The following is a 21,654-nucleotide window of genomic DNA, read 5'->3' on the forward strand; positions in this document are numbered from 1 at the left end:
CTGAGACCTACGTCCGCCCTTCGCTACCTTGACCTGCTCATCCACTGCTTCGCAGTATGTTCTGCAACTGTACCTCCTCCGTCCTCGCTGTGATCCCCGCCCTGCCCCCTAGCGTGTCTAGTATTCATCTCCCAACCGAATCAATACAGTACATCGCCGAGTAAGAGCGTGATAAGAAGGAGATTATCATAACACAGCGTCGCCCTGATCCCCGGATTGATGCTCATGCCGGGCACCAACATATCCCTGCGCTGCGTCGTGTCTATAGGCGCTCGAGGGGCGTCTTAGCAGCAGCCCGAGTTGCTGCTGGCAGGCTGCTTGTCCTTGACGTTGACACCGCCGCTGGGCGCGGAGGGCTGCTCTGCTTGAGGCTGAGAGTCGATGATGCGAGTCTTGATGTCTCTGCCAATGTCAGCCGGGGCTTGTCATGGCGAGACTCTAAACCCACCTAGCAAGCGTGAAGAAAGCGTCCTCAACACCCTCGTTTGCCTTGGCACTCGTCTCAATGAAGCGCAGCCCAAACTCGTCCGCGAGAGCGCGGCCCTGGTCTATCGTGACGGCACGCTTCTCGTCCCAGTCACACTTGTTGCCCACAAGAATCTTGTTGACTCCGGGCGAAGCGTGCTGCTCGATCTGCGCATGCCAAGTGCGCACGTCTGAATGTCAGCGTGCACGTCGTGGGCCACCTTCGGCAATGGTAACCCACTGTTGAAGCTCTTCTCGTCCGTGACGTCGTAAACAATCAGAATGCCCATCGCGCCGCGGTAGTACGCGGTCGTGATGGTGCGGAAACGCTCCTGCCCGGCGGTGTCCCACTGCGTGTCAGCACGCCAAGCCTGCTGCGGCGCTCACAATCTGGAGCTTGATGCGCTTGCCATCGAGCTCAATCGTCCGGATCTTGCTGCACGGTGTCAGCGCTCTGTGCGGTGCATGTGCGGGAGCAGGTGTGTGTGTGCGGGTGCAGTTGCGGGTGCGGGCGCAGGAGCGCTTGTCGCGCGCGGTGTCATTACCGCAGCGCGTCCATGTGCCCGCAGGCGCCGGCGGTGCACGCTGTACGGTACGTACAAGTCAATGCCGATGGTAGTGATGAACGACGGGGTCCACGAGTCGTCGCAGAAGCGGAGAAGCAGACAAGACTTGCCGACACCTGACACGTCAGTACGCGCGCGTCATGGGGCGCGAAGGGCAGGTTGCTCACCCGAGTCGCCGATGAGGAGGAGCTTGATGAGGCTGGTGTAAGCGAGTTCGGGACGGTGCAAGGAGGGACGCACAAGTCGTAGTGGGGACCGGCCATGGTGGTTGTGTCGCCGGTTGGGAGATGGTAGGAGTGTAGGGTGTTGAGGTAAAGTGAAGTGGTGGAGACGAGCGGGCACGGGGAGTTACGTGACAGACGTGTAGACTTGTAGACGTGTAGACGCGTGGAGAGGTGGGTGAGATGGGAGAAGTTGGAGATGGCAAGAGCTTTGCTGAGGTTGTTGTTGTGCAAAGGTGACGAGGTGAATGGAAGGAAAAGGACGAGTGGGTGATGGAGTGATGCGAGGATGGACCAGAGTGGCGCTAGATGCTGGATGCCAGTTGCAACAAGAACAAACCAAAGTAGTTAACGAGCCGTAATTAGGTAACGAGTTGTAATCCGTGTTGGATGTACGCGGCGTACGTGCATCGTCCGTCCACGCTGTGCCCTCTTTACCAACCTGCCACGCGCCACCGCACTGCTGAGTGCGCAGCTTGCGGCTTGCGGCTTGCGGCTTGCGGCTTGCAGTGCATCGGCGCACTCGGCGGCCGCGGCGAGAGCGGACAGGAGAGGGCGACCACCGTACGACTGGATCGACCTGGAGCCTGGAGCCTGGAGCGCTGGAGCTATGCCCCGATAGCGTCCACGTGAAGCCCCCACCTCAAGCCCTGACCTACTACAGACCTCGCTCCACCCCACTCCCTCATCAATCACCCACCGGCGATGGCGGCGATACCTACTCCCCATGTGCTTGCCACGCGATGTGGCACACGCCATCACCCCCTCCTCGGATTTCTATCACCCACATACCAACAATCAACATCCACCCCCCACCACCACCACCACCATCACTACACATCCTTCCTCCTCACTCCTCCGCCATGCAGTCGTCTACCTTTGGAGGGCCAGCGCGGCCCCCAGCCACTGCCACTCTCTCCTCCATCCTCGCAAAGGCAAACTCGCTCAACAATGTCGACTATGACCCAGAACTCCCTCAGATCCGCTTCAACATTGACGAGATCGAGCGCATGAGCGAGGCCGCCGCGGGCAAGGGCAAGCGCTCCAAGGCAACCAACGCTGAAGGCCACACCCTTCTTTCCAACCTCGGTATCAATACCTCGCGCCTGAGCCACGAGATTGCGCAGCTCCCGAACGCCGAGACCAGCCGTCCCAAACGGCGAAAGCAGGGCGGCCGGCTCGCACCCCTCGGCGACCTTGGGCCCGCGTACGCGGTCGGTGACACGGACGTCGGCGCGTGGGGTCGCAACTGGCACGAGATGGTCATCCTCAGTGGCATTGAGGTGCAGCGACAGAAGACCGTCAAGGCATTCCAGGATCAGTTCCAGGCGCGCATGCTCGCCAGTTGGGAGAGCGAGAAGAACCGAGTTCTCCAGGACGAGCTTGGAGTGACGGACGACGAGCTTGCGCGGCTCACAAGTGGCGCTTCCCCAGCTGTCGGGGCCAGCACCCTTGGTCGCTCTCGTCTCAGCGCGAGCACACGGCGCTTCCCCCTTGCTCAGTCTACATTGGGCAAGAGCTCGGCGGGCGAGCGCGAGGGCGGCATGGTCATGCACAACAAGGCGCTCAAGTACGACAAGGTCGTGACGACTCTCAACCAGCGCCGGCTGAGGCGTGAACCATACGAGCTGTGCCAGGCGTTTGAGACGACGGTCAAGGGAGACACAGTGAGCATCAACCGGCCTCTGCAGCTGACATCCAGAAACACCCCATGCTTCCGAAGGCGTTCCACATTCTCGCGTACATGACACAGGAGGCATCGCTGCGTGACGCAGAATTCGGCGTCGGGCCCAGCACTGCTGAGCCTGTTCTCGAGCGACAGTACGCGCAGGCATATGCTGCGCCGCGTGGCAGCAACGCGAGCATTGCTCTGCATGGCCGCCTCGTAAGCGGCGCCAAGTCGTACCTCGAGCGCGACTTCGAAGAGTATATGGACGCGACGATCGCCAAGAACCCCAAAGAGGCCAACCTTGGAGGCGTACCCGGCATTGCGAACAAGGTGCGCGCTTTCGTCGACGTGACGTTGCGCTCCAAGGAGCAGTTGGAGCGCTTCACCCCGCAGACAGTCGACGGCATCAAGCTCTGGGCCCACCTCTACTACCTCCTGCGGTCCGGACACCCATCCGAGGCGCTCGCGCTCGTTGAGGACCACATGCACAGCTTCACCGACGACTGGTCGTTCCCCAGCGCATTCAAGGCGTACCTCGGCTCGCCGGAGCGTCGTATCCCCAAGAATCTCCGCGACCAGCTGTTTGCCGACTATAATGGCCGCATCCGCAATAACGCCAAGGCCGACCAGTTCAAGTACGCGCTGTACAAGCTCGTCGGACGACTCGACCTCGCGCGCAAGACGGCTAAGGTGGCCGTCACGACCGAGGACTGGATGTGGTTCCAGCTCAGCCTGACGCGCGAGAACAAGGAAGGCGACTCGCCGCAGGAGCAGTACGCTGTCGCCGACTTGGCTACGCTCGTGCTCAAGTACGGCAGCGAGAAGTTTGACTCGGCCACCAAGCCGTTCCTTTGGTTCAACCTGCTGCTTCTTACGTCGCAGTTCGAGCGGGCTGTGGGATACCTGTACTCGAAACCGCAGCTCAAGACTGATGCGGTGCACTTTGCCATTGCGCTGGAGTACTATGGCCTGCTGCGCATCCCTCCAGCAGAAGAGACAGACATCTGTAAGCCTCCATGCCCCCCTACTTATTGCTAATATCAGTGACTGGTGCCGAGGGCGAGGACCCCGCTCTCAACTTCGCGCGCATCATCCAGCTCTACATTGCTCCATTCCACAAGGTTGAGCCCCAAAGCGCTCTGCAGTACGCGTACCTCGTCGCGCTGGCGTCGGATGCGCCCTCTCCGCAGGGTCCGGCACAGCGACAGCTGGCGCTCGACCTGGTGCGCGAAATTGTCATCGGCTCGCGCGACTGGAGCAAGTTGCTGGGCAGCGTGCGTGCCGATGGCTCGAAGGAGCCGGGGATCATCGAGCGCGACCTCGACCTTCTCCGCCTCGGCAACGAGAAGGACTATGTGCGCGAAGTCGTGCTCGCCGCGGCCGACCAGGCGGCCCACGACGGCTCCCTCACCAACTCGGTGGAGCTCTACCACCTCGCGGGCGACTTCAACAAGGTAGTGTACACGGTGAACCGCGCACTGGGCCATTCGCTAGGCCAGCCAGGCGCGCCGATTGAGGCACAAGCGGCGCTGTCTGGCGCCTTTGGCGGCGTGTCCGACGTGGAGGGGCTGGCTGCGCGTGTGCACGACGTCTACGCGAGCGACTTTGGCAAGCGCTCCCGCATCTCCAACCGCAACTGGGACACGCTCGAGGTCTTGCTTAAGCTCAAAGCGGGGCTGGGGCAGTTTGCGGCGGGGCGACCAGATTTGGCACTCGACACGTTCCGGAGCACCGATCTGCTGCCGCTCGACAACGACACGACGAGCATTGCGCGCTACGCGGCCAACTTCAACCACATGCTCGACCAGCCCGTTGTCAGCAACCTCGACGACGTGATCGTCACCACTATGAAGTGCCTGCACCGCCTGAGCCAGCAGCTCAAGGAGAGCCCGTACGGCGACCACGGGCGCATGGAGGCGCTGAGCGCGCTCAAGCACCAGGCGCAGTGCCTCATCCAGTTCGCGAGCACGCTGCGGCTGCGCCTCGGCCCGGACGTGTACCGCCAGCTGTCGAGCATGAGTGCGTTCTTCTAGGCGCGGACGTGGGCGGGTCGGTGAGAGTATGTGGAGAGTCGTGTTATGCATTCATACGCTACAGGCAACATAATATCAACAAATCTTGGTCTCGTCACTCATGCTTCCCTCCAGCCCCTCGCCATGCAGGTGCAAGTCTCTTCCCTCATGAGCGACAGCTACAGCTTGGCCTTCCACACCTCGGCAGGAGGCTTCCACCCAGGCGGGCGGAGGAGGAGCGTAGCGGGGGCCGTGCCGAACTCGACAGGCAGCGCGATGCCGAGCTCGTGCACGCAGATTGTGCGGATCATCGTGTAGTGGTGGATAGTGTGCAGCGCGCAGAACCAGAGCTGGGGTTAGTGTGGAGGAAGAGTGGAGTGGGGTGGGCAAGGCAAGGCAAGGCAAGGCAAGGCAGAATCGAGAATAGGAGGAAGGGAGGAGGAGGAGGACGCACGGGAGTCGTACGGGATCGAGGCGTGCGCAAGCGATCAGCGCAGGACATGGCACGAGACCATTGTCCTAGGATGTCCCGGCGCGCTCTCTGCCCTGCAGTTGCGCTTCCAGAAGATCAAGAGGACATGCGAACTGATCTGTTGCCTGATCACAAAGACGACTCGGGCATCTCCGCGACCCCGCCACTCCCCCTCGGCACGACACTCACCTCGCGCGCCAACGTAGAGCGCATGCACTGCCGACTAGGCGTGACGGCGAGGACGTCCACATCGCGCGCCAGCTCGCCCGCGAGGTCCGGCGCCGCCGCGAGCCCCTCGAGCCCAGCGCGCACCTTGGCCAGCGACGCGCGGCAAATATCGAGGTCGCGCGCAACGCCCTGCCGCGCAGCAGGGAGGAGGACGTCGTAGTCGATGGTCGGGAGGCGGCCGTGCGCGTGCGCGTGCGCGTGTGCGTGCTCGGCGTCGGCGTCGGCGTGCTCGTTCTCGGTGTGCGAGTAATACCCCGGTTCGAGGGCGGCGAGGAGCGCGTCAAATGTCTCGCTGACGTGCCGGAAGTGCTTGCCCACACTGCCGCCGGGGATGAGGAGGGACGCGTGGGTGAGCTGCGCGTCGTCTTCGATGTGCCGTAGGAGGTCGAGGCCGGCATCGATCAGCGCGAGCGAGGTCAAGACGAGCGCGACGGCCGGGTCCGCCGCTTCGGGCGGCATGTGATCGGGCGGCGGGCGCGCGAAGTGGTCCAAGCTGGGCGAGCGCTGCGAGGGCGATGGCGAGGACGACGGCCGGCGTGGGGCGGGCTTCGAGCGCTGGGTCAGCCTGCCGCACAGCTTACTCACAGTCATGGTGGCCACGGAGCAGGGAGCATGGAGAGCCCAAGCCAGCTGCTCATTATAAGGTGTGGCATGGCATGCCCCACCATCCATCCACCTCCACCCTCCCCATGACGCTTGCGCTGGGCCGGAGATCCGCGATAGCGCGCGCCCTGTGGGCTGTGGGGACGTCACGTGACTTTCCATCTGTCCGAGGGGATAAAAGGCGCTCGCCCGCGCATCCATCTTTTTCTTCTCGAGTTAAATTGTTCACGGTCCTTTATTATTGTGTGAGCTGCGCGCCCCTACGCGCTGTTCATCTACAAACTGGACCCAGAACGACGACAGGATTATTTTGCCGGTGCGCGCTGCTTTGCGGTGCGCGTGCCGGCCTGGGTCTTGCCTACATTCGACAGCGAGCTCGACGGAGGAGATAGTTTGTGTAGACAAGATATGGATAGTTTTCTTCTCGTCGATCTTGGGCCTCGTTGCTGTGTTGTGCTGTGCTGTGCGTCGTACGTGCTTCTGGTGCGTGTGTGTAGAGTTTCTTGTCGCCGCGCCATCTACTGCGAACGTTGGGCGAAAAAAGTTGGGCGACGCACGATTGTTGACGCGGAAGAAAACCTCCACCGCGCATCATCAGCTCCTCATTCCCCTCAGCCACCACTGCTTCTGCTTCTCCCATCGCCCATCTCCCATCTCCCGTCCCCATCCCACGCCATGGCAACGTTCGACCGCCGCCGCATCCCCGCCCCCGAAGACTCCAAGCCGCCCGTCTTCGCGACGACGCCCGCCGGGCCCTCCCGCACCCGCGCGCCCGACGAGCTGCGGCCACTGTGTGCGTCCTTCTCTCCTCCGGACGCTGACCCCAGTCATCAAGACCGGGCTTGTGACGCAGGCCAACGGGAGCGCATATGTCGAGGCTGACGGGGTGAAGATTGCCTGCTCTGCGTACGTCTCGCACTGGGCCAAGCTTACGATAGATTTGGACCCCGCCCTCGCCCACCACCTTTCACAAGCACCGGTACGCTGAATGTCGAAGTCAAGTTTGCGCCGTTTGCCAGCCGTGTGCGCCGCGCGCCGCTGCGGGTGAGTCCATCTTTGTTCCCTCTTACCTGGCTGCTGCCACGACCTTCCTCCTCATCCTCCTCTAGCCCAGCCCCCCCCCCCCCCTCCCCCCCCGGCCCCGCTGACAGCAGGACACCGAGCCCGTCTCACACGCCGCCGTGCTCACCAACCTCCTCCTTCCGGCCGTGCACCTACACCTCCTCCCAAAAATGAGCGTTGACGTGCACGTCTACGTGCTCGAGGGTGACAGTGATGCATCCGTGCTGGCGGCGGGGTTGAGCGCGGCATGTGCTGCACTCGCCGACGCTGGGATTCCGCTCAGCGGCCTCGCCGTCGGAAGTACAGTCGTGAGTGATGTCGAGATTTGCAGCTGCGACTACTGGAGAGCTAACACTAGGCCCTCCGAGGATCCACTGCCCTGCTCGACCCCTCTGGGCCCGAGTGCGCGGGCGCCGACGCTACCCTCACCCTCGGCGCAATGCCTGCGCTTGGCCGCGCAACGAGCCTGCACATGACGGGCGAGGCTGACCTGGAAGCCGTGTGTGAAGTAAGTACCTTCCTTGTCTCATGTGCATGCATGCAACATTGCTCACACCAGATGGTCGAGGCAGCCCTCGCCGGCGCGGCGACCGCACACACCGCCGTCGCCCAGGCCCTCATGGAAGCCGCCGCATAGATCCAGACTCTGTATATTCATGCATGTAGATGACAACCCTCCCCTATGCTCCTTGCTACGCAGATTTACTGGGCAATCTCCCAGCCCAGCTCGCGACCAGCCCAGAAGGGCACGACCTCGTTGCCGTGGCCCTCAAGCTTGGCAGGGACCTTGATCGCCGTGGCGGGGCGGCGGAGGATGAGCTCCTGCCCCTTCTTAGCAGGGACCTTGTAGAAGCTGCGCCCGTGGTCGCTCACAAAGCCCTGGAGCTTGTCGAGCGCGCCAAAGCTCTCCAAAAGAGTCGCGACTAGGGGGATAAGGTACGGGGAGGTGTAGCACCCCGCGGCGCACGAGTGGAGCTCGCCCTCCTCGGAGATCTTGGGCGCCTTCGCCGCCGACGGGTGCGGCGCCGAGTCCGAGCCGAGGAAGAACTTGGGGTTCCCCGACTTCACGGCGTCCTGGAGGGCGCGGCGGTCGCGCGGCTCCTTCGCAAGCGGCTTGCAGAAGTGGTGCGGCTGCGGGGCGACCGTGTCGATCGTGAGCCAGAGGTGGTGCGCCGTGATGCTGCACGCGACGTTTGGGCCGAGGGAGGCGACGCACTCGACCGCCTCGGCGGTCGTGGCGTGCTCGAGCACGATGCGGAGGTTCGGGAAGTCGGCCGCGAGCTTGCGCAAGTGCTCGAGGAAGTGCTTTTCGGCGTTGAGCACCGAGATGTTCTGCGGTCAGCGCGCGCTGCCGCGCTCTCACCTTCTCGTCGTCGGACGGCACTTCGCCGTGCAGGTTGAGCACCATGCCCTCCTCCTCCATCGCCTTGAAGACGGGGTAGTAGACGCCGTAGTCTTCGATGCCGGACGACGAGTTGGTGGTCACGCCGCGCGGGTAGGACTTGACCCCTGGGATCAGTCGCGCTCGGACACGCTTCCGCTTCCGCTTCCGCCTCCGCTTCGCAGCGCCGACTCACCGCTCACACCCGCCTTCGACGCCTTGCGGATCTCCTCTGGCGTCACCTCGGGGTGGAGGTAGAGCGTCATGAGCCACTCGACGCCGGGCGCAATGCGCTCGAGCTCGTTCTTGTACGCGAGCACGGCTTCGGTCTTGGTCAAAGGCGGGACGAGGTTGGGCATGACGTAGGCGGTGCGGATGCCGCCCGCCGCGACGTGCGGCGTCACGAGCTCGCACATGGCGCCCTGGCGGACGTGGACGTGGAAGCTGGTGTCAGAAAAATGGGTGCGGAGAGCCGAGGAGGCGAAACGGCATCGGAGCGGAAGGGCCCGCAACCCTCGATGGGAGGTAGAGGGGTCGCATAGAATGACCCCGAGAATGCTTGGAACCCTCTACTCACTCGGCGGGCGCGGGGAGCGTGATCGTGTCGGACATGGGGGATGCAGTTGTAATCCAGTTGAGAAATCCGCCCGAACTTTTGGGTGGAGGTAGTCGGCAGGAACGGATCGCCGGGGCCCGGCGGAGGCGGCCGGCGTCTCCGGGTGAGCACTGGAATCACCCCTCTGCCATGCTCTGCCAAGCTACGCCTGAGCATCCATCTCCGTTATCCGTGATGCGTAACTCAGGCGCAGCGTGATCGAGATGCACGGCGTCACGTCTGCCTGATGCGGTGCTGGGCCGTGCACCGAGGCAGGCGTGACTGCCACCCTGCCCTCCCGCGCCCCACCCGCGCCCGCCCGCGAGCGTAAAGCATCTCTGCATACACTACTAGAATACAGTGTCGTTCGGGTCGTGGCGTGTAAGGGCGTCCTGCGCCGTCTACTGTAGTGCGGGCAATATGAATGTGTATGTGCTATGTATGATGGGGGGGAGGTGGGGGCGGGTGGCTATGGCTTCGGGCCGGCGCCACTGACGCGCCGCTTCTTCTTCTTCGAGCTGCCGCTCGAGCGCCGCGAGCTGGGTTGTGATCGCGACGCGGGTGCGAGCCCGTCGAAGATGGATTTGTGTACCACCTCGTCGGGGGCGGAGACGACGCGCGGGCGCGAGCCAAAGCTGTGCCGCGACGAGGAGGCGCGCGAGCGCCGTGATGTCGCCGAGTGCGCGGGGGAGATGATGCCGCCGGGCGGGGAGGATTCTGGGCGTGGTGGAGAGGGAGAGGGCGTGCGGCTGGACGCGCTCGACTCGGAAAGTGGCGAGACGGAGCGGCCCGTGCCAGTATACCCGTCGATCGGGCGCATGTGGCTGCCGTCAGCGCTGCCACAGCGATTTCGGCCGCATTTACAAGACGTTTGGAGCGTTTGCTCGCTGCCAAAGCCGACTCACCTTCCGGCTGCACGGCTTATTTCGGCCATGCGCTCCTTCTGCGCGTCCGTCACGCGGCTTGCGCGCGGCGCGCCCACGCTCATTGACATAGTCCCGTATCCGTCCTGGCTCGTCACGGATGTTCCGCGACCGCGCGCACGCGCTGGCGCGACCAGGACCTCGGTCTCGGAGTCCTGCTGTTAGTCGGTGCACGGTCTTCTCTGCGATCGACGCGCGACGGTGGCATCGCCACATGCACTCACACTCACGCCCGCATCGGCGCGGCGCCAGCAGCAAAAGACGTCGAGCCAGCCCATGTTCGCGCCGGGCGGAGTGGGTGTGTAGCGGATGAGCGCGTTTTGCTACAATACGGCAGAGCGGTTGGGGAGGGGGAGGGAATTGTTTGGTGCTTATGAAGAGCAGCAGGAATTGCAGGGAACAAGGCGAGGCGGCGGGGCGGGCGAGGGTTCCTGGTGGTGCATTCGTTTGGTGGTGAAACAGCCGGGGAGCGTCTGTGGATTGGAATGTGCGATGCAAGGCGTGGCGCGCGCCTCTTATTGTGCGTGCGGGGGGATGTGGCGGTCCTACTGGCGGGCAATTTGCGCAATTGTGCAACAACCGTCACAATTAACTCGTGGGCACCCAGTGGACTGTGGGAGAGTGGGTGGACGGTGGTGGGGCGGCGGGGGAAAAATGATTTCGTTCACGGGCGCGGAGATGGCGATGTGAAGAATATATAGATGTGTATAGTCTGAGATCTGTGAACGATGCAACCGTTGCTTGGTGATGCCAACGGGGGACAGGTGGGCGGTGCTGGCTTCTTTACTCGGCTGGGAGAGGGGAACGGGAGCGAGGCGGGCGCGGGGCACGATATATAATTCAATCAGCACGACGTCTGCCTGGCGCTCTTGCTCGTGCTAGCGTGCTTAGTTTACCAGAGCGCCTGTGCCCGGCTCCGTTGCGTCGGGGCGGCGTCGACATTGACCGGTGGCTGGGGTCAGCCGGCCGAGCTGCTTACACAACGACGAGTCGCTTGCCGTCTGACATCTGTCTGCCCTCTGCCCTCTGGCCAAGTGCCCTTTCTTCTGCCGGCGGAGGCGTTGGCCCACGGCTTCCGACCTACGGCCCACGGGCTGCGGCCTGCGGGCAACGAGGCAACGGAGGCACCGCTGGATCGAGGCACGCGTCATTCCTCCTGCATGTTGTGCATACCGCCCTGAACCTGATGACGAGAGCCGGCTTGTTATTCCTTGCGTGTGGCGGCGGCGTCGGTGCATTAACACGTGCGTATTCCCCACTGCCTGCCCAAACTCTCCTTCTCGCCACTGACTCCGGCGTCGCCTCCGTGTCGTCAAGCACCTCGGATCTCTCGTGTTGGAATGCATCGTGTTGCCTGGCACCGTTCCTACGCCTGTCCGTCTGCGTCGTCCCCGCGGCCGGTAAACGTCAACACTAGGACAGTACAAGACTGCGAACAAGTCGGGTCCGCAGAGCGCCGATGTCGGCCGACCCCGCTCGTTCTGAATTTTGATTCAATTGAGGTGTGGTGTGTGTTAGTCTGATGATCGGCACCATTGCCTCCCGTCCCAGCGCAGTGGAGCTTGGCAGCTAGCCCTGCCCTGTCGATCAGCGTGATGCAGTATCCACTTGTTCTCCGCCCAGATTGTGGCGTTGCCGTTGTGCCTGCAGCCCGGCGCACTGTGATTGGCGTCGACAAACTTGTCCAGTGTACGAGTGTACGACGCTGCGGCAGGGGCACGAGGGGAGCCGGCAGGGCAGGGGGCATACCAGACGGCACCAGACGGCACGTCAGCTGATGCCGCCGCCGGCAACCGGCTAGTAAGCTTGTCACTTGACGTCAACAATTGTCCATGTCCAGCACGAAAAACTGTGCGGGTCCTCCGTGGACCGGCTCACGCGATCGGTGTCGGCGATCGCAGCATATATCATGCTTGGCACGATGTGTGTGGTAGAGGTCTAAAAACGTCAGCGACCCCAGCGTCTGCCGGCGCCGCGAGGTACACTCCGGACATCCGTGGTGGAGCCAAGCCTCTGACGCCGCTGATGGATGGCCCTAAGCTCTCCGATTTTATTCTACAGATGTCTCAGTAATAGTAACTCCGGTGTCTCAGGCTCACAGATCATAGACGATGGCGTATGACCTGTGGGTTGCGCTCGCGAGCTGACGTGTGAATGCCCAGATCTCTGATCACCTTGCCCTAGTGATGATATCGCTGCATTCAACGGCTAGTATCGCGACGGAATGGAGGGTATAGATGGTAGTTAGCTGGCAAATGGTAGCATCATTAGGAGCATTTGAATCCGAAAGGCTCCACTTGCCGACTGCTGACGAATTGCTCGCGTCATTAGCCTCCGGCTGTTCGGCACCCAGTAATGTTTATTGCGGAGTATGGCCGCCGCATCTGCCACCGCTGCCCGAACGATCTCTGGGGCAGGAACCAGATCTCGCTCGAGGTAATTCGTTGAGAGCGGGCAGAGCGCTCAACGCGCCCAAGTCAAGGCCGGCGGCTCCAACTGTGTGCAGTGACTTCCGCCCCGTTTATCGGCGCCTCCGGACAGATATGGACGTCCGCGACGGAGAGGCGCAGAGTGGCGTCATCGAGGCTTTAGCGTTCTCGCAGGATTTCCATCTACCAAAGGTTGGCCTGGCCTCGGGTAGTCACCACAAATAAGATCAGCGAAACGTGTTCAAGAGAGACCCGTGCGCTGACGCACGGAGCCCATTGCAACGTGATCGACGGAGAATACGCCCTCGCTTGCGGTACCAAGTCAAGAGTCAAAGCAGACCCGCAGGCGAGGTGCTCGTTGGTGAGGGTGTCCAACGGAGTCCCCGGCGCAAGTGGCTCCTCCGCCTCGGACTTCCGTTCCACTCGGGCCCGACTCGGAGGATGCCCATTTCTACTGTACCATCGATGACTTGACCCCTACCGGGTGCAAAACCTTTCGATGATTATTTGAGGATTTGAGGGGTGACGGAGGTGCGTTGCTCTGACGTCTGACGCTCTGGAGGTTGAGAATGTTGGTTGTCAGTCACATCACAGAATGGCATAAGACGGCCCGTCCTGAAACGCTCGCAATGCGGACTTGTCTAGAACTGGTGCGTGGACCTGCCTATCCTAGGCCTTATCTCGTCCTAGCGTTTTACATGAGCGGTTTTCCAAGCTCAAAACCAGCTGGAGATCTGGAGATTGATACGATAGATGGATTGGGTGGCGTGATGGAAAACGTGTGTTCTGCACGAGGTGGCAGCCACAAGTCTGTGCGTAGATCGCCGTTCCGCACCTCCACCCCGCCAGGTCCGAAATGCCTCCTATTGCCTCTGATGCCGAACGCGTCGAACCAAGTGCACCAACACTGATCACTGATGACAGACCACAGAGCCGTCCCAACCATCGATACGGGCGCATCCGCTCCGCCCTCTGATTTGCGGTTGACGTGAGGGCGCTTGTGTGAGAGACTCTCGCGGACTGTGACGGGAAGTGTAGTCGGCGATGGGCGGTAGATTGAGCATTGAGCATGTCCCGAGTGTTGTTGGGGATAGCGATGAGTGCAACATGCAACACAAAACTGAGGTTGGGGATGAGCCGCAGAGCATTGCATACGCCTTCAACTTGTGGTGGATAGCATGATAGACGAAGTTGGTGTGGGCTGTACTGTCGACAAGATTGCCGTTCGGTGATCGGTGACTTGGCGCCATTAAGGAATTTGCAAAGGATTGATTAACCATCCCCAACTTGGCCTTAGCCATCCCCAACTTTGATCATCCATGTGTATACTCGATCCACAATGTCTCACTCCTCATGCAATTTACTTGATACAACGTCCCGTTCGTGTCGTCCCATGGGAAGTACTCATGTATCTGCGCAGAGTAAGTAGCCTTTCAAAGTTGGGAATGTCACAGGCCGGCCGGTGACCCGGGCCGCTGGGCCGCTGAGCTGGGGACAACTGCCGGCGGTTTCAAAGTTGGGAAGAGGGCACCGGGCGCGCACGGTGGCGCTGTGCCTCGAGTCGACATTCCCGTTCCACCACAATCTCACATTGCTCCTATTTATTTATCTTTGACGCGTCTCCCTCTCATCTCTTTTCCATCTCTTTCCATCTCTCCATCACCCCCCCTCCCCCACGGCACCCTCTTCTACACTTCACCCTGGGCTGCAGTTACGAGGGCTTTGACCCAACTCACCCACCCCCCGTCATCTCTGCCGTCATAGAGCCCCGTGCCTGTTGGTTTAGAACCACGCGGTGACTGCTCGCTCTGCACCTCTGGTCATCTGGTGTCCATCCTCAAAGTCCATTGCATCTCTTTCCCCCCACCTCTTCATTCCCGCCCACCCAAGCATACCATGTTCCGCCTCGCCGTCCAGCCAAGACGCGCCGCGTACTTGACAGCCACCGCTCTCGTCGCTGGTGGTTCCTACCTCTACCTGCAACAGCGGACCAAGCTCGAGTCGGATGTTGCTCCCGTCACCAAACGCCGCCCCGGCCCTCTCTGGGCACCCATGAGCCGTGAGCAGATGCTCGCTCACCTTCGCTCCTCGGGCACATTCATCAAGCGTACAGCGCATGGCGGGCCTGAACCCGGCCTTGTTTCCAAGGATGCAACGCCAAAGGACGATGATGACGTATTCGACTTGTTGATCGTTGGCGGCGGAGCAACTGGTGCGGGTACTGCCGTGGACGCGGCGTCGCGCGGCCTCAAGGTCGCAATGGTCGAGCGCGACGACTTCTCCTCGGGCACGTCGTCAAAGAGCACCAAGCTCGTGCACGGCGGTGTCCGTTACCTGCAAAAGGCCGTCATGGAGCTCGACTATGAGCAGTACAAGCTTGTCAAGGAGGCGCTGCGCGAGCGCCGCATCTTCCTCGAGACGGCACCCCATCTTTCCCACATGCTCCCAATCCTCCTCCCCCTCTACGCATGGTGGCAGCTTCCTTACTACTACGCCGGCTGCAAGATGTACGACATCCTCGCCGGCAAGGAGAACATGGAGAGCTCGTACTGGATGACCAAGAGCCGCGCACTCGAGGCCTTCCCCATGCTCAAGCCCGACGGTCTGGTCGGTGCTGTCGTCTACTACGACGGCCAGCACAACGACTCGCGTATGAACATATCCCTTGTGGCCACTGCCGTGCAGCACGGCGCGATTGTCGCAAATCAGTGCGAGGTCGTAGCACTGCACAAGAAGCCCGACCCAACTCGCGGTGGTGAGCAGCGCATCTGCGCTGCGACTCTCAAGGACCGCATGACCGGCGAGCAGTTTGACGTGCGCTGCCGTGGCGTGGTCAACGCCACGGGTCCGTTCGCGGACGGCGTGCGCAAGCTCGACGAGCCCACGACTCAGGAGATCGTCGCGCCCTCCTCGGGCGTGCACATCACTCTGCCGGTGAGTCACCTTTTGCCGATATTTGGCTGACAGCAGAACTACTACGGCCCGCAGAAGATGGGTCTACTTGACCCGGCCACGTCCGATGGGCGTGTCATTTTCTTCCTCCCGTGGCAGGGCAATGTCATTGCTGGCACCACCGATTCGCCCGCAACCGTTAGCCAGAACCCCATCCCCACCGAGGAGGAGATCACCTGGATTCTCGACGAGGTGCGCCGCTACCTTTCCCCCGACGTCAAGGTACGCCGTGGTGACGTCCTCTCCGCTTGGTCGGGTATCCGCCCGCTTGTGCGCGACCCTGCGGCCAAAAACACTGAGTCGCTCGTGCGCAACCACATGATCAACATTTCTAAGGGTGGCCTCCTCACTATTGCCGGCGGCAAGTGGACTACCTACCGTGAAATGGCCGAGGAGACCGTGGACGCGGCCATCAAGGAGTTTGGCCTCAAGCCCAATGGCCCATGTCCCACGCACCACATCAAGTTGATGGGCGCGCATGCCTGGACACCGACCATGTACATCAAGCTCATCCAGCAGTTCGGTCTCGAGACGGCTGTTGCCAAGCACCTTGCTGAGAGCTATGGCGACCGCGCATGGGCGGTAGCGTCCATGGCCGACCCCACTGGCCAGAGCTGGCCTATCCACGGCAAACGTCTCTCCCCTCTGTACCCCTACATCGAGGCCGAGGCACGCTACGCCGTGCGCCACGAGTTTGCGCTCAAGGCGACCGACTTCATCGCACGCCGCACGCGCCTCTCCTTCCTCAACGTCCAGGTGACGCTCGAGGTCCTGCCAAGAGTGATCGACATAATGGGCGAGGAGCTCGGCTGGGACGGAGTGCGCAAGAGCGCCGAGTTCGACGACGCTGTCCAGTTCCTCAAGTCGATGGGTCTTCCCGACGCCACCAAGATCACACTGCAGGACGTGCGCGCGCGTGCCGGCAAGATCGGAGTGCTGGGTCTCGCGAGCAAGGAGGAGGCGGCGCATTACGCGCGTTCCGCGTTCAGCCCGAAGGAGCTTGCACGCCTCAAGGAGCAGTTCGCGAGCCTCGACCTGGACCACGACAACCGGATCACGCGCGAGGACATCCTGCGCGCTATGAAGAGCGCCGGCTACGACGCGAACCCCGACGTCGCGGCCAGCATCCTTAAGGAGGTCGACTTTACGCGCAAGGGTGCCGTCGACTTCCAGGACTTCCTCGACATTGCTGCGGGCCTCAAGGAGCTCCAGCTCGACTCGGCGTTCACGCACCTCGCCAAACTCAGCCCCGAGGACAAGGACAAGCGCCCGCGCATCTCGGTCGAGCGGTCCGGTGGTGGTGCGTAAGTGGGGAAAAGGCGGCGTGGGTGCGACAAAGGTCGGAAGGCTGGGCGATTTCACGCTGCCAGATACCAGCGGTGAGCGTGTTTCGAGAGGACATTATACCCAGACATATCTCGGTCATGCAACAGTGTAGCAGTGTGAGAGGGGGGGGGGGGGGACAGGTGTGGCCGACTGCTTTGGCTGTTGTGCACATCGGTTGGGGCCTCTGTCGCTCCGTTTGCGAAATGAAGCAAGTCCTAGCGGTGTATATCGGCAGCAATCATCAGAGACCCAGTCGAGCCCAGCCGCGTTCGTGCCGACGTCAGTTTTCCAGTGATCTAGACCATCCAACTCATAAAGTCCCACCACCACTGGCAGGCATCTTCGCCCGCCCACGACACCCTTTCACACACCACCGCGCTCTACCTCGCTGCGCAGCTCTCGCCCGCTCGGACAAGCGATACATGATGCCTCTAGTGCTGCTTCTGCTGCTCGATCTGGCTGACGATGTACAGCGACGTGTCGAGGAAGCGGTCGACGCAGTTCTCGAGACACGACGCCTCGGACCTGGCGTCAGCGGTGGCGCGGCGCAAAAGCGAAGCCTTGGGGGGGCAGGTGCATACACTCCTCGCAGTCAGACGTCCGCACGATCCAGACTCGGAGCGTCCAGACTACCCGGCGTCCAGACCACTTGATGTACAGACCACTTGGTGTCCCGACCACTCGGCGTCCAGACCGGTCCAGAGCCGCCTGTCGCTTGGTCACCCCCCACTCACTTGGAGAACTTGGAGCTGATGCCGCCCGTCACGCAGGTGTTCCAACACCGGTCCGTGAGCTCGTGGATGCTGGCCTGCATCTTGGCCTTTGCGCGCCTGCCGTCAGTGCCGAAGCATGCGGTACGCACTCGGTCTCGACAAACTCCTGGAGCTCGGCCTGGGATCAGCCTCTGTCTACACCCTCTTGGAGACATACCTGCGTCGCGGCGTCGAACTGGAGGTTCTGCTCGGCGCTCATGTTTTAGGTGTTGTGTTGGTGGTGGATGGAAGGAGGGTGATGGAGGAGCTCAAGCGGCGAAAAGTAGTTTATTTGATCCCCTGGTAACTCCACACTAATCGCCACCCAAGCGTCACCGGTCCGTCATCCGCAACATGAGCGACTACGCCGTGCCGCGTCCCGGCGGCTCTCTCAAATTCAAGGGCGAGGACAAGTATGTCGCCCGCCGGCCGCGCTGACGGCAGGAAGAAGAAGAAGAAGAAGACGCACGCGCCCGACGAGCGGGCGCGCAAAGAGGCTGATGTCGCCGCTGCCGAGACTAAACGGGATCGGGAGGAGCGCGCACGTACGCCCGAGGACGGCGCGCGCGAGCGCGAGCGCGACGACCGGCGCAGCGCATCCGCATCCGCGTCCGCGTCCGCGTCGCCCGCGCCGGCGGGCGGGAGGCGTATGACCGAGGCCGAGCGCCGCTTCGAGGAGGTGCAGCGCAAGCGGCGCGAGGAGCGCGTGAAGCGCAACGTGCATCTTACGCACAAGGAGCGCGTGGCGCAGCTCAATGCGCGCCTTGACTCGATGAGCGAGCACTACGACATGCCGCGTGTGAGTCCGAAGGGAGACGAGAAGACGAGGGCTGACGCCAGATTGGGCCGGGCTAAGGCGGGCGGCACGCCGCAAGGTGTGCCGCTATCCTGTTATGTATTTGCTCTGTGCGACGACGTGTATGTATGCGTTCAGAAGACGGATTGGGGGCGAGGGGTGTGGGTACTTTATGAGTGTTAGCCGTGAGGGTGAGGGGAGTGGTGCGCCCAGAGGTGTGCTTCTTCGCTGTCGCCCATTGCTGGTTGAGCTACTTGTCTGTCCTCGTCATTGCTGTGGTCACACCGCAGGGCCGTGGACCGTCGAATGCATGCTTTGCAAGTATGCGGCAGAAAGGAGACTGTTGGTGCAAGCAAGGTTGGAGACGCCTACCAGAGGACAGTGCAGCGAACCTCCCATCCCCCAGTGCATGCGTTCGACTCAGAGCCAGCGACATGGCACCCAAAGGAGAAAAAATATTTGGACCGAAGTCCACCTCTCTGTCTCATTTTTGTGTCATCCTTATGCAGGGGCAATGCTAATCTTCTCTGTATCGTTCCAATTTTAGTTATGCCCACCCGAAGGTGGGCGAGCTCTGGGTGGTTTGCGGCACCTTAAAGGGTACACTAATGTGGGCGAAGAGCGTCCGGCGTCACGGGAATAGGCGTTATGTGGCATACCCCCAGACGGATGGCGGGTTGAGGGCCACGTGGCTTTGCTCCCGCGCCACCCTCATAAGGTGATGTCAAATCACGTGACTCCGATTCCGCTCGCACTCGAATCATATGAGAACGGCGCACTTCCGTCAACTGTTCATGATGAGCGCTCCAGCCGCACTCTGGGAGCTTGGAGAAGGTAACGATAATACGAGTAGCGTACAACAGCCGTCAAAAAGTACCAACGAGGATGTGGAATCACGGCACTGTTTGTCCTTCCGATCCCCTTACGACGACCTCGACTACTGTATTATCGAGTCGATGCCTAGTCCAGCCATTGCATCTCCATAAAGGCCTCTTCTCTTGCGGCTGCTTAGGCCATCGACGAAGCTGGCATGCAAGTGATTACGGAGGACGGAGCATTATGGGGCAACAGGTATTACGGGCGAGAGAAGGATGAATACGCCACACTACGAGTGGATGCAGCACTGTAGATTGGCGATCTTGTGCAGAAGCTGCACGATCAGAGAATTTCGAGCGAGTGCCTGTTGTCTCTGCGAACTCACCCCTCCTCTCCCGCATCCTTCAGCTGAAGCATCACCACCGGTAGTTGAATGCTCTTTCGCACTACGTCTCCAATTTCCATCTCTCGTGAAGTTTCCTTCGCTACCAGAAATCACAATAGACATGACACGACGTTATAATTCATTGATCCAAGTCTGACTTAACAGCGAAGCATCGCCGACCCCACAACAAGAAGTACATGGCACGAATACCAACAGCAACAATACAACTGAACCATAAGTCTATTGCGTCTCATCATCCTCGCCCGTTTGTCCATCCGCCAGCAACATCTCGCGAGTCGCAAGATCACTCAACACCATCTGGTGCGCAGCCGCCAGATGCCGACGCACATCGTACACGCGATGGAATCGCTCAGAGCAGTACGTGTACCGCTTACCGTCGTCCGTCCCGTCCTTCGTGTCCTCCTCCTCACTCGCCCCTGCCTCTCCTCCGCCTTCCTCTTCACCCTCTGGAAGCTGATAAACGTATGGACATGCCCAGCGGCGATGTAGCACGCCGCCCGGAAGCGTCGCGCTGCCCGTGAGGAGATCGCCTGCGGATATAGCGTCGAGGTTGGCGCTGCGCGTGCGCTTGGGGGTAGAACCCCCACTAGGCTCGTCCTTACCGCACCACTCGCCGGCTTGGTGCCGCTTCAAGCTCACTGGGCGACGGAATGAGCGCCCGCACACGTCGCACTTATGCCGCCCGCTCGAGTGCGCCGCTTGCGCGTGCTCATCGCGCGCAAAACGGCTCTTGAAACGCGCCCCGCATCCGGGCGCTCCGCACGTCCAGTCCTTGCCGGCTTCCCCCGCAAGGATGCGTGGGAGCTTCTTCGGTGTGCCTGGCGTTGCTGGGGTTGAGCCGCCCGATGGCGCTGTAGGCAGAAGAGTGCCATCCGCTTTGAGCGCCGCTATTTCCCGTTCGGAGATGGCGCTGAGCTTGCGCTTCTTCCTCCGCGTCGACGCTTCCGCCAGCACCGGCGGCAGGTCCGCCGATTCTTCCCGGTCGCGCCCGGCGGCAAGGTCTGCCTCACGCTCGGCATGCACTCGCAGATGCTGTCGGAGTAGGCCGGCGTTCTTGAAAGGGCGCCCCTCGCACTCGGCGTGCGGGCATGTCGGCGGATGCGCCTCCCGGATGTGTGTTTGCAGCGCGGACCAGACGGGGAACGAGGGCATGTTCAGCCCATGAATAGGATGCGAACAGGTGTAGCGCGTAGCTGCTGTCAGCTTCGAGTCAGCGTCAACTTATAACGTACGATCGTGTGTCTTCTCGTGTGCCCTCAGCTTTTGCTTTGTGTCAAAGCTTCGCCCGCATCCCTCGTGCGTGCATGGCCACGGCTTGCTCCCCGCCGGCATGTGCGCAGCGGCAGCATGCTCGCGAAGAAGGTGACTTTTGGGAAACGACTCCTCACACTGCGTGCAAGCGTGCACTTCCGCGGTGTCGTGTGCCGTCTGATGCCGCGCCAGATGAGTGGCAGTCCAGAATCGTTTCCCGCACCCTTCGCGCGCGCAGACAAACGTCTTGTCTGCTTCGCTCTTGTGCGTACGCTGGTGGGCGGTGAGGTGCGTGGCGCGGCGGTAGCTCTGCCCGCACTCACAGACGTATGGCCGCTCGCCGGTATGGGTGCGCATGTGCTCCGCCAGGCGCGCCGGCTTGAAGAACGCCTTATCGCAGCCGGCAAAGGTGCATGCGAAGCGGCGCTCAGTGCGAGATGGGGGCCGTGAAGGCGGGCCAGACTTGGGACTCTTCGGTTTGGGAGACTTCGGCGCGCTCTTGCCTCGTATGCTCGGGGAGGGCAGGGCCGAGCCCGACGCCGCCGCAGCAGGAGTCGAGAGGCCGCCCGCCCGTATTGGTTGTGGGGCAACAATTCCGCTCATTTCGTGCGCGCTGAGCGAGCTAAGCTCGGCCAGACCGTATCCCGGACGGGCGGCTGACTCGTGGATGGGTTGAGAGAAAGTGGACGAAAACAAAGTCTGACTGCCTCCACATTACGATCTTGTCTC

At 61.7% G+C, this 21,654-nt stretch overlaps 11 protein-coding genes across 11 annotated transcripts; 5 read left to right on the plus strand and 6 right to left on the minus strand.

The window, feature by feature from the left end:
• Nucleotides 1-284: 284 nt before the first annotated feature.
• On the minus strand, nt 285-1,294 carry COLE_01109 (uncharacterized protein; the record flags this gene model as incomplete). The annotated part of the gene is made up of 7 exons (XM_018425130.1): nt 285-402; nt 449-656; nt 707-815; nt 853-901; nt 1,066-1,147; nt 1,199-1,230; nt 1,272-1,294. The coding sequence occupies 7 exons, from the start codon at nt 1,292-1,294 to the stop codon at nt 285-287; spliced, it is 621 nt and encodes a 206-aa protein (XP_018281744.1).
• An 821-nt stretch (nt 1,295-2,115) lies between these two features.
• Nucleotides 2,116-4,954, plus strand: COLE_01110 (uncharacterized protein; the record flags this gene model as incomplete). The annotated part of the gene is made up of 3 exons (XM_018421159.2): nt 2,116-2,919; nt 2,955-3,927; nt 3,966-4,954. The coding sequence occupies 3 exons, from the start codon at nt 2,116-2,118 to the stop codon at nt 4,952-4,954; spliced, it is 2,766 nt and encodes a 921-aa protein (XP_018281743.1).
• Nucleotides 4,955-5,112: 158 nt separating this feature from the next.
• Nucleotides 5,113-6,224, minus strand: COLE_01111 (uncharacterized protein; the record flags this gene model as incomplete). The annotated part of the gene is made up of 2 exons (XM_065626126.1): nt 5,113-5,283; nt 5,595-6,224. 2 exons carry the CDS (start codon nt 6,222-6,224, stop codon nt 5,113-5,115), a joined length of 801 nt encoding a protein of 266 aa, XP_065482620.1.
• A 687-nt stretch (nt 6,225-6,911) lies between these two features.
• On the plus strand, nt 6,912-7,935 carry COLE_01112 (uncharacterized protein; the record flags this gene model as incomplete). The annotated part of the gene is made up of 6 exons (XM_018422087.2): nt 6,912-7,029; nt 7,064-7,142; nt 7,175-7,280; nt 7,391-7,606; nt 7,657-7,806; nt 7,858-7,935. 6 exons carry the CDS (start codon nt 6,912-6,914, stop codon nt 7,933-7,935), a joined length of 747 nt encoding a protein of 248 aa, XP_018281741.1.
• A 65-nt stretch (nt 7,936-8,000) lies between these two features.
• Nucleotides 8,001-9,291, minus strand: COLE_01113 (uncharacterized protein; the record flags this gene model as incomplete). The annotated part of the gene is made up of 4 exons (XM_018422086.2): nt 8,001-8,630; nt 8,662-8,807; nt 8,876-9,123; nt 9,257-9,291. 4 exons carry the CDS (start codon nt 9,289-9,291, stop codon nt 8,001-8,003), a joined length of 1,059 nt encoding a protein of 352 aa, XP_018281740.1.
• Nucleotides 9,292-9,743: 452 nt separating this feature from the next.
• On the minus strand, nt 9,744-10,475 carry COLE_01114 (uncharacterized protein; the record flags this gene model as incomplete). The annotated part of the gene is made up of 3 exons (XM_018419603.2): nt 9,744-10,098; nt 10,180-10,352; nt 10,422-10,475. 3 exons carry the CDS (start codon nt 10,473-10,475, stop codon nt 9,744-9,746), a joined length of 582 nt encoding a protein of 193 aa, XP_018281739.1.
• Nucleotides 10,476-11,383: 908 nt separating this feature from the next.
• On the plus strand, nt 11,384-11,614 carry COLE_01115 (uncharacterized protein; the record flags this gene model as incomplete). Its single annotated transcript, XM_065626127.1, has 1 exon — nt 11,384-11,614. One exon carries the CDS (start codon nt 11,384-11,386, stop codon nt 11,612-11,614), a length of 231 nt encoding a protein of 76 aa, XP_065482621.1.
• A 2,908-nt stretch (nt 11,615-14,522) lies between these two features.
• On the plus strand, nt 14,523-16,886 carry COLE_01116 (uncharacterized protein; the record flags this gene model as incomplete). Its single annotated transcript, XM_018420685.2, has 2 exons — nt 14,523-15,560; nt 15,597-16,886. 2 exons carry the CDS (start codon nt 14,523-14,525, stop codon nt 16,884-16,886), a joined length of 2,328 nt encoding a protein of 775 aa, XP_018281737.1.
• Nucleotides 16,887-17,335: 449 nt separating this feature from the next.
• On the minus strand, nt 17,336-17,876 carry COLE_01117 (uncharacterized protein; the record flags this gene model as incomplete). Its single annotated transcript, XM_018425129.1, has 4 exons — nt 17,336-17,429; nt 17,639-17,734; nt 17,767-17,795; nt 17,835-17,876. The coding sequence occupies 4 exons, from the start codon at nt 17,874-17,876 to the stop codon at nt 17,336-17,338; spliced, it is 261 nt and encodes an 86-aa protein (XP_018281736.1).
• Nucleotides 17,877-18,010: 134 nt separating this feature from the next.
• On the plus strand, nt 18,011-18,635 carry COLE_01118 (uncharacterized protein; the record flags this gene model as incomplete). Its single annotated transcript, XM_065626128.1, has 2 exons — nt 18,011-18,069; nt 18,101-18,635. The coding sequence occupies 2 exons, from the start codon at nt 18,011-18,013 to the stop codon at nt 18,633-18,635; spliced, it is 594 nt and encodes a 197-aa protein (XP_065482622.1).
• Nucleotides 18,636-19,893: 1,258 nt separating this feature from the next.
• Nucleotides 19,894-21,528, minus strand: COLE_01119 (uncharacterized protein; the record flags this gene model as incomplete). The annotated part of the gene is made up of 2 exons (XM_018420684.2): nt 19,894-20,867; nt 20,907-21,528. 2 exons carry the CDS (start codon nt 21,526-21,528, stop codon nt 19,894-19,896), a joined length of 1,596 nt encoding a protein of 531 aa, XP_018281734.1.
• Between the last annotated feature and the right edge of the window lie 126 nt (nt 21,529-21,654).

This window comes from Cutaneotrichosporon oleaginosum, assembly GCF_008065305.1.
Source record: "Cutaneotrichosporon oleaginosum strain ATCC 20508 chromosome Unknown ATCC20508_contig01, whole genome shotgun sequence".
NCBI classification, from domain to species: Eukaryota; Fungi; Basidiomycota; class Tremellomycetes; order Trichosporonales; family Trichosporonaceae; genus Cutaneotrichosporon; species Cutaneotrichosporon oleaginosum.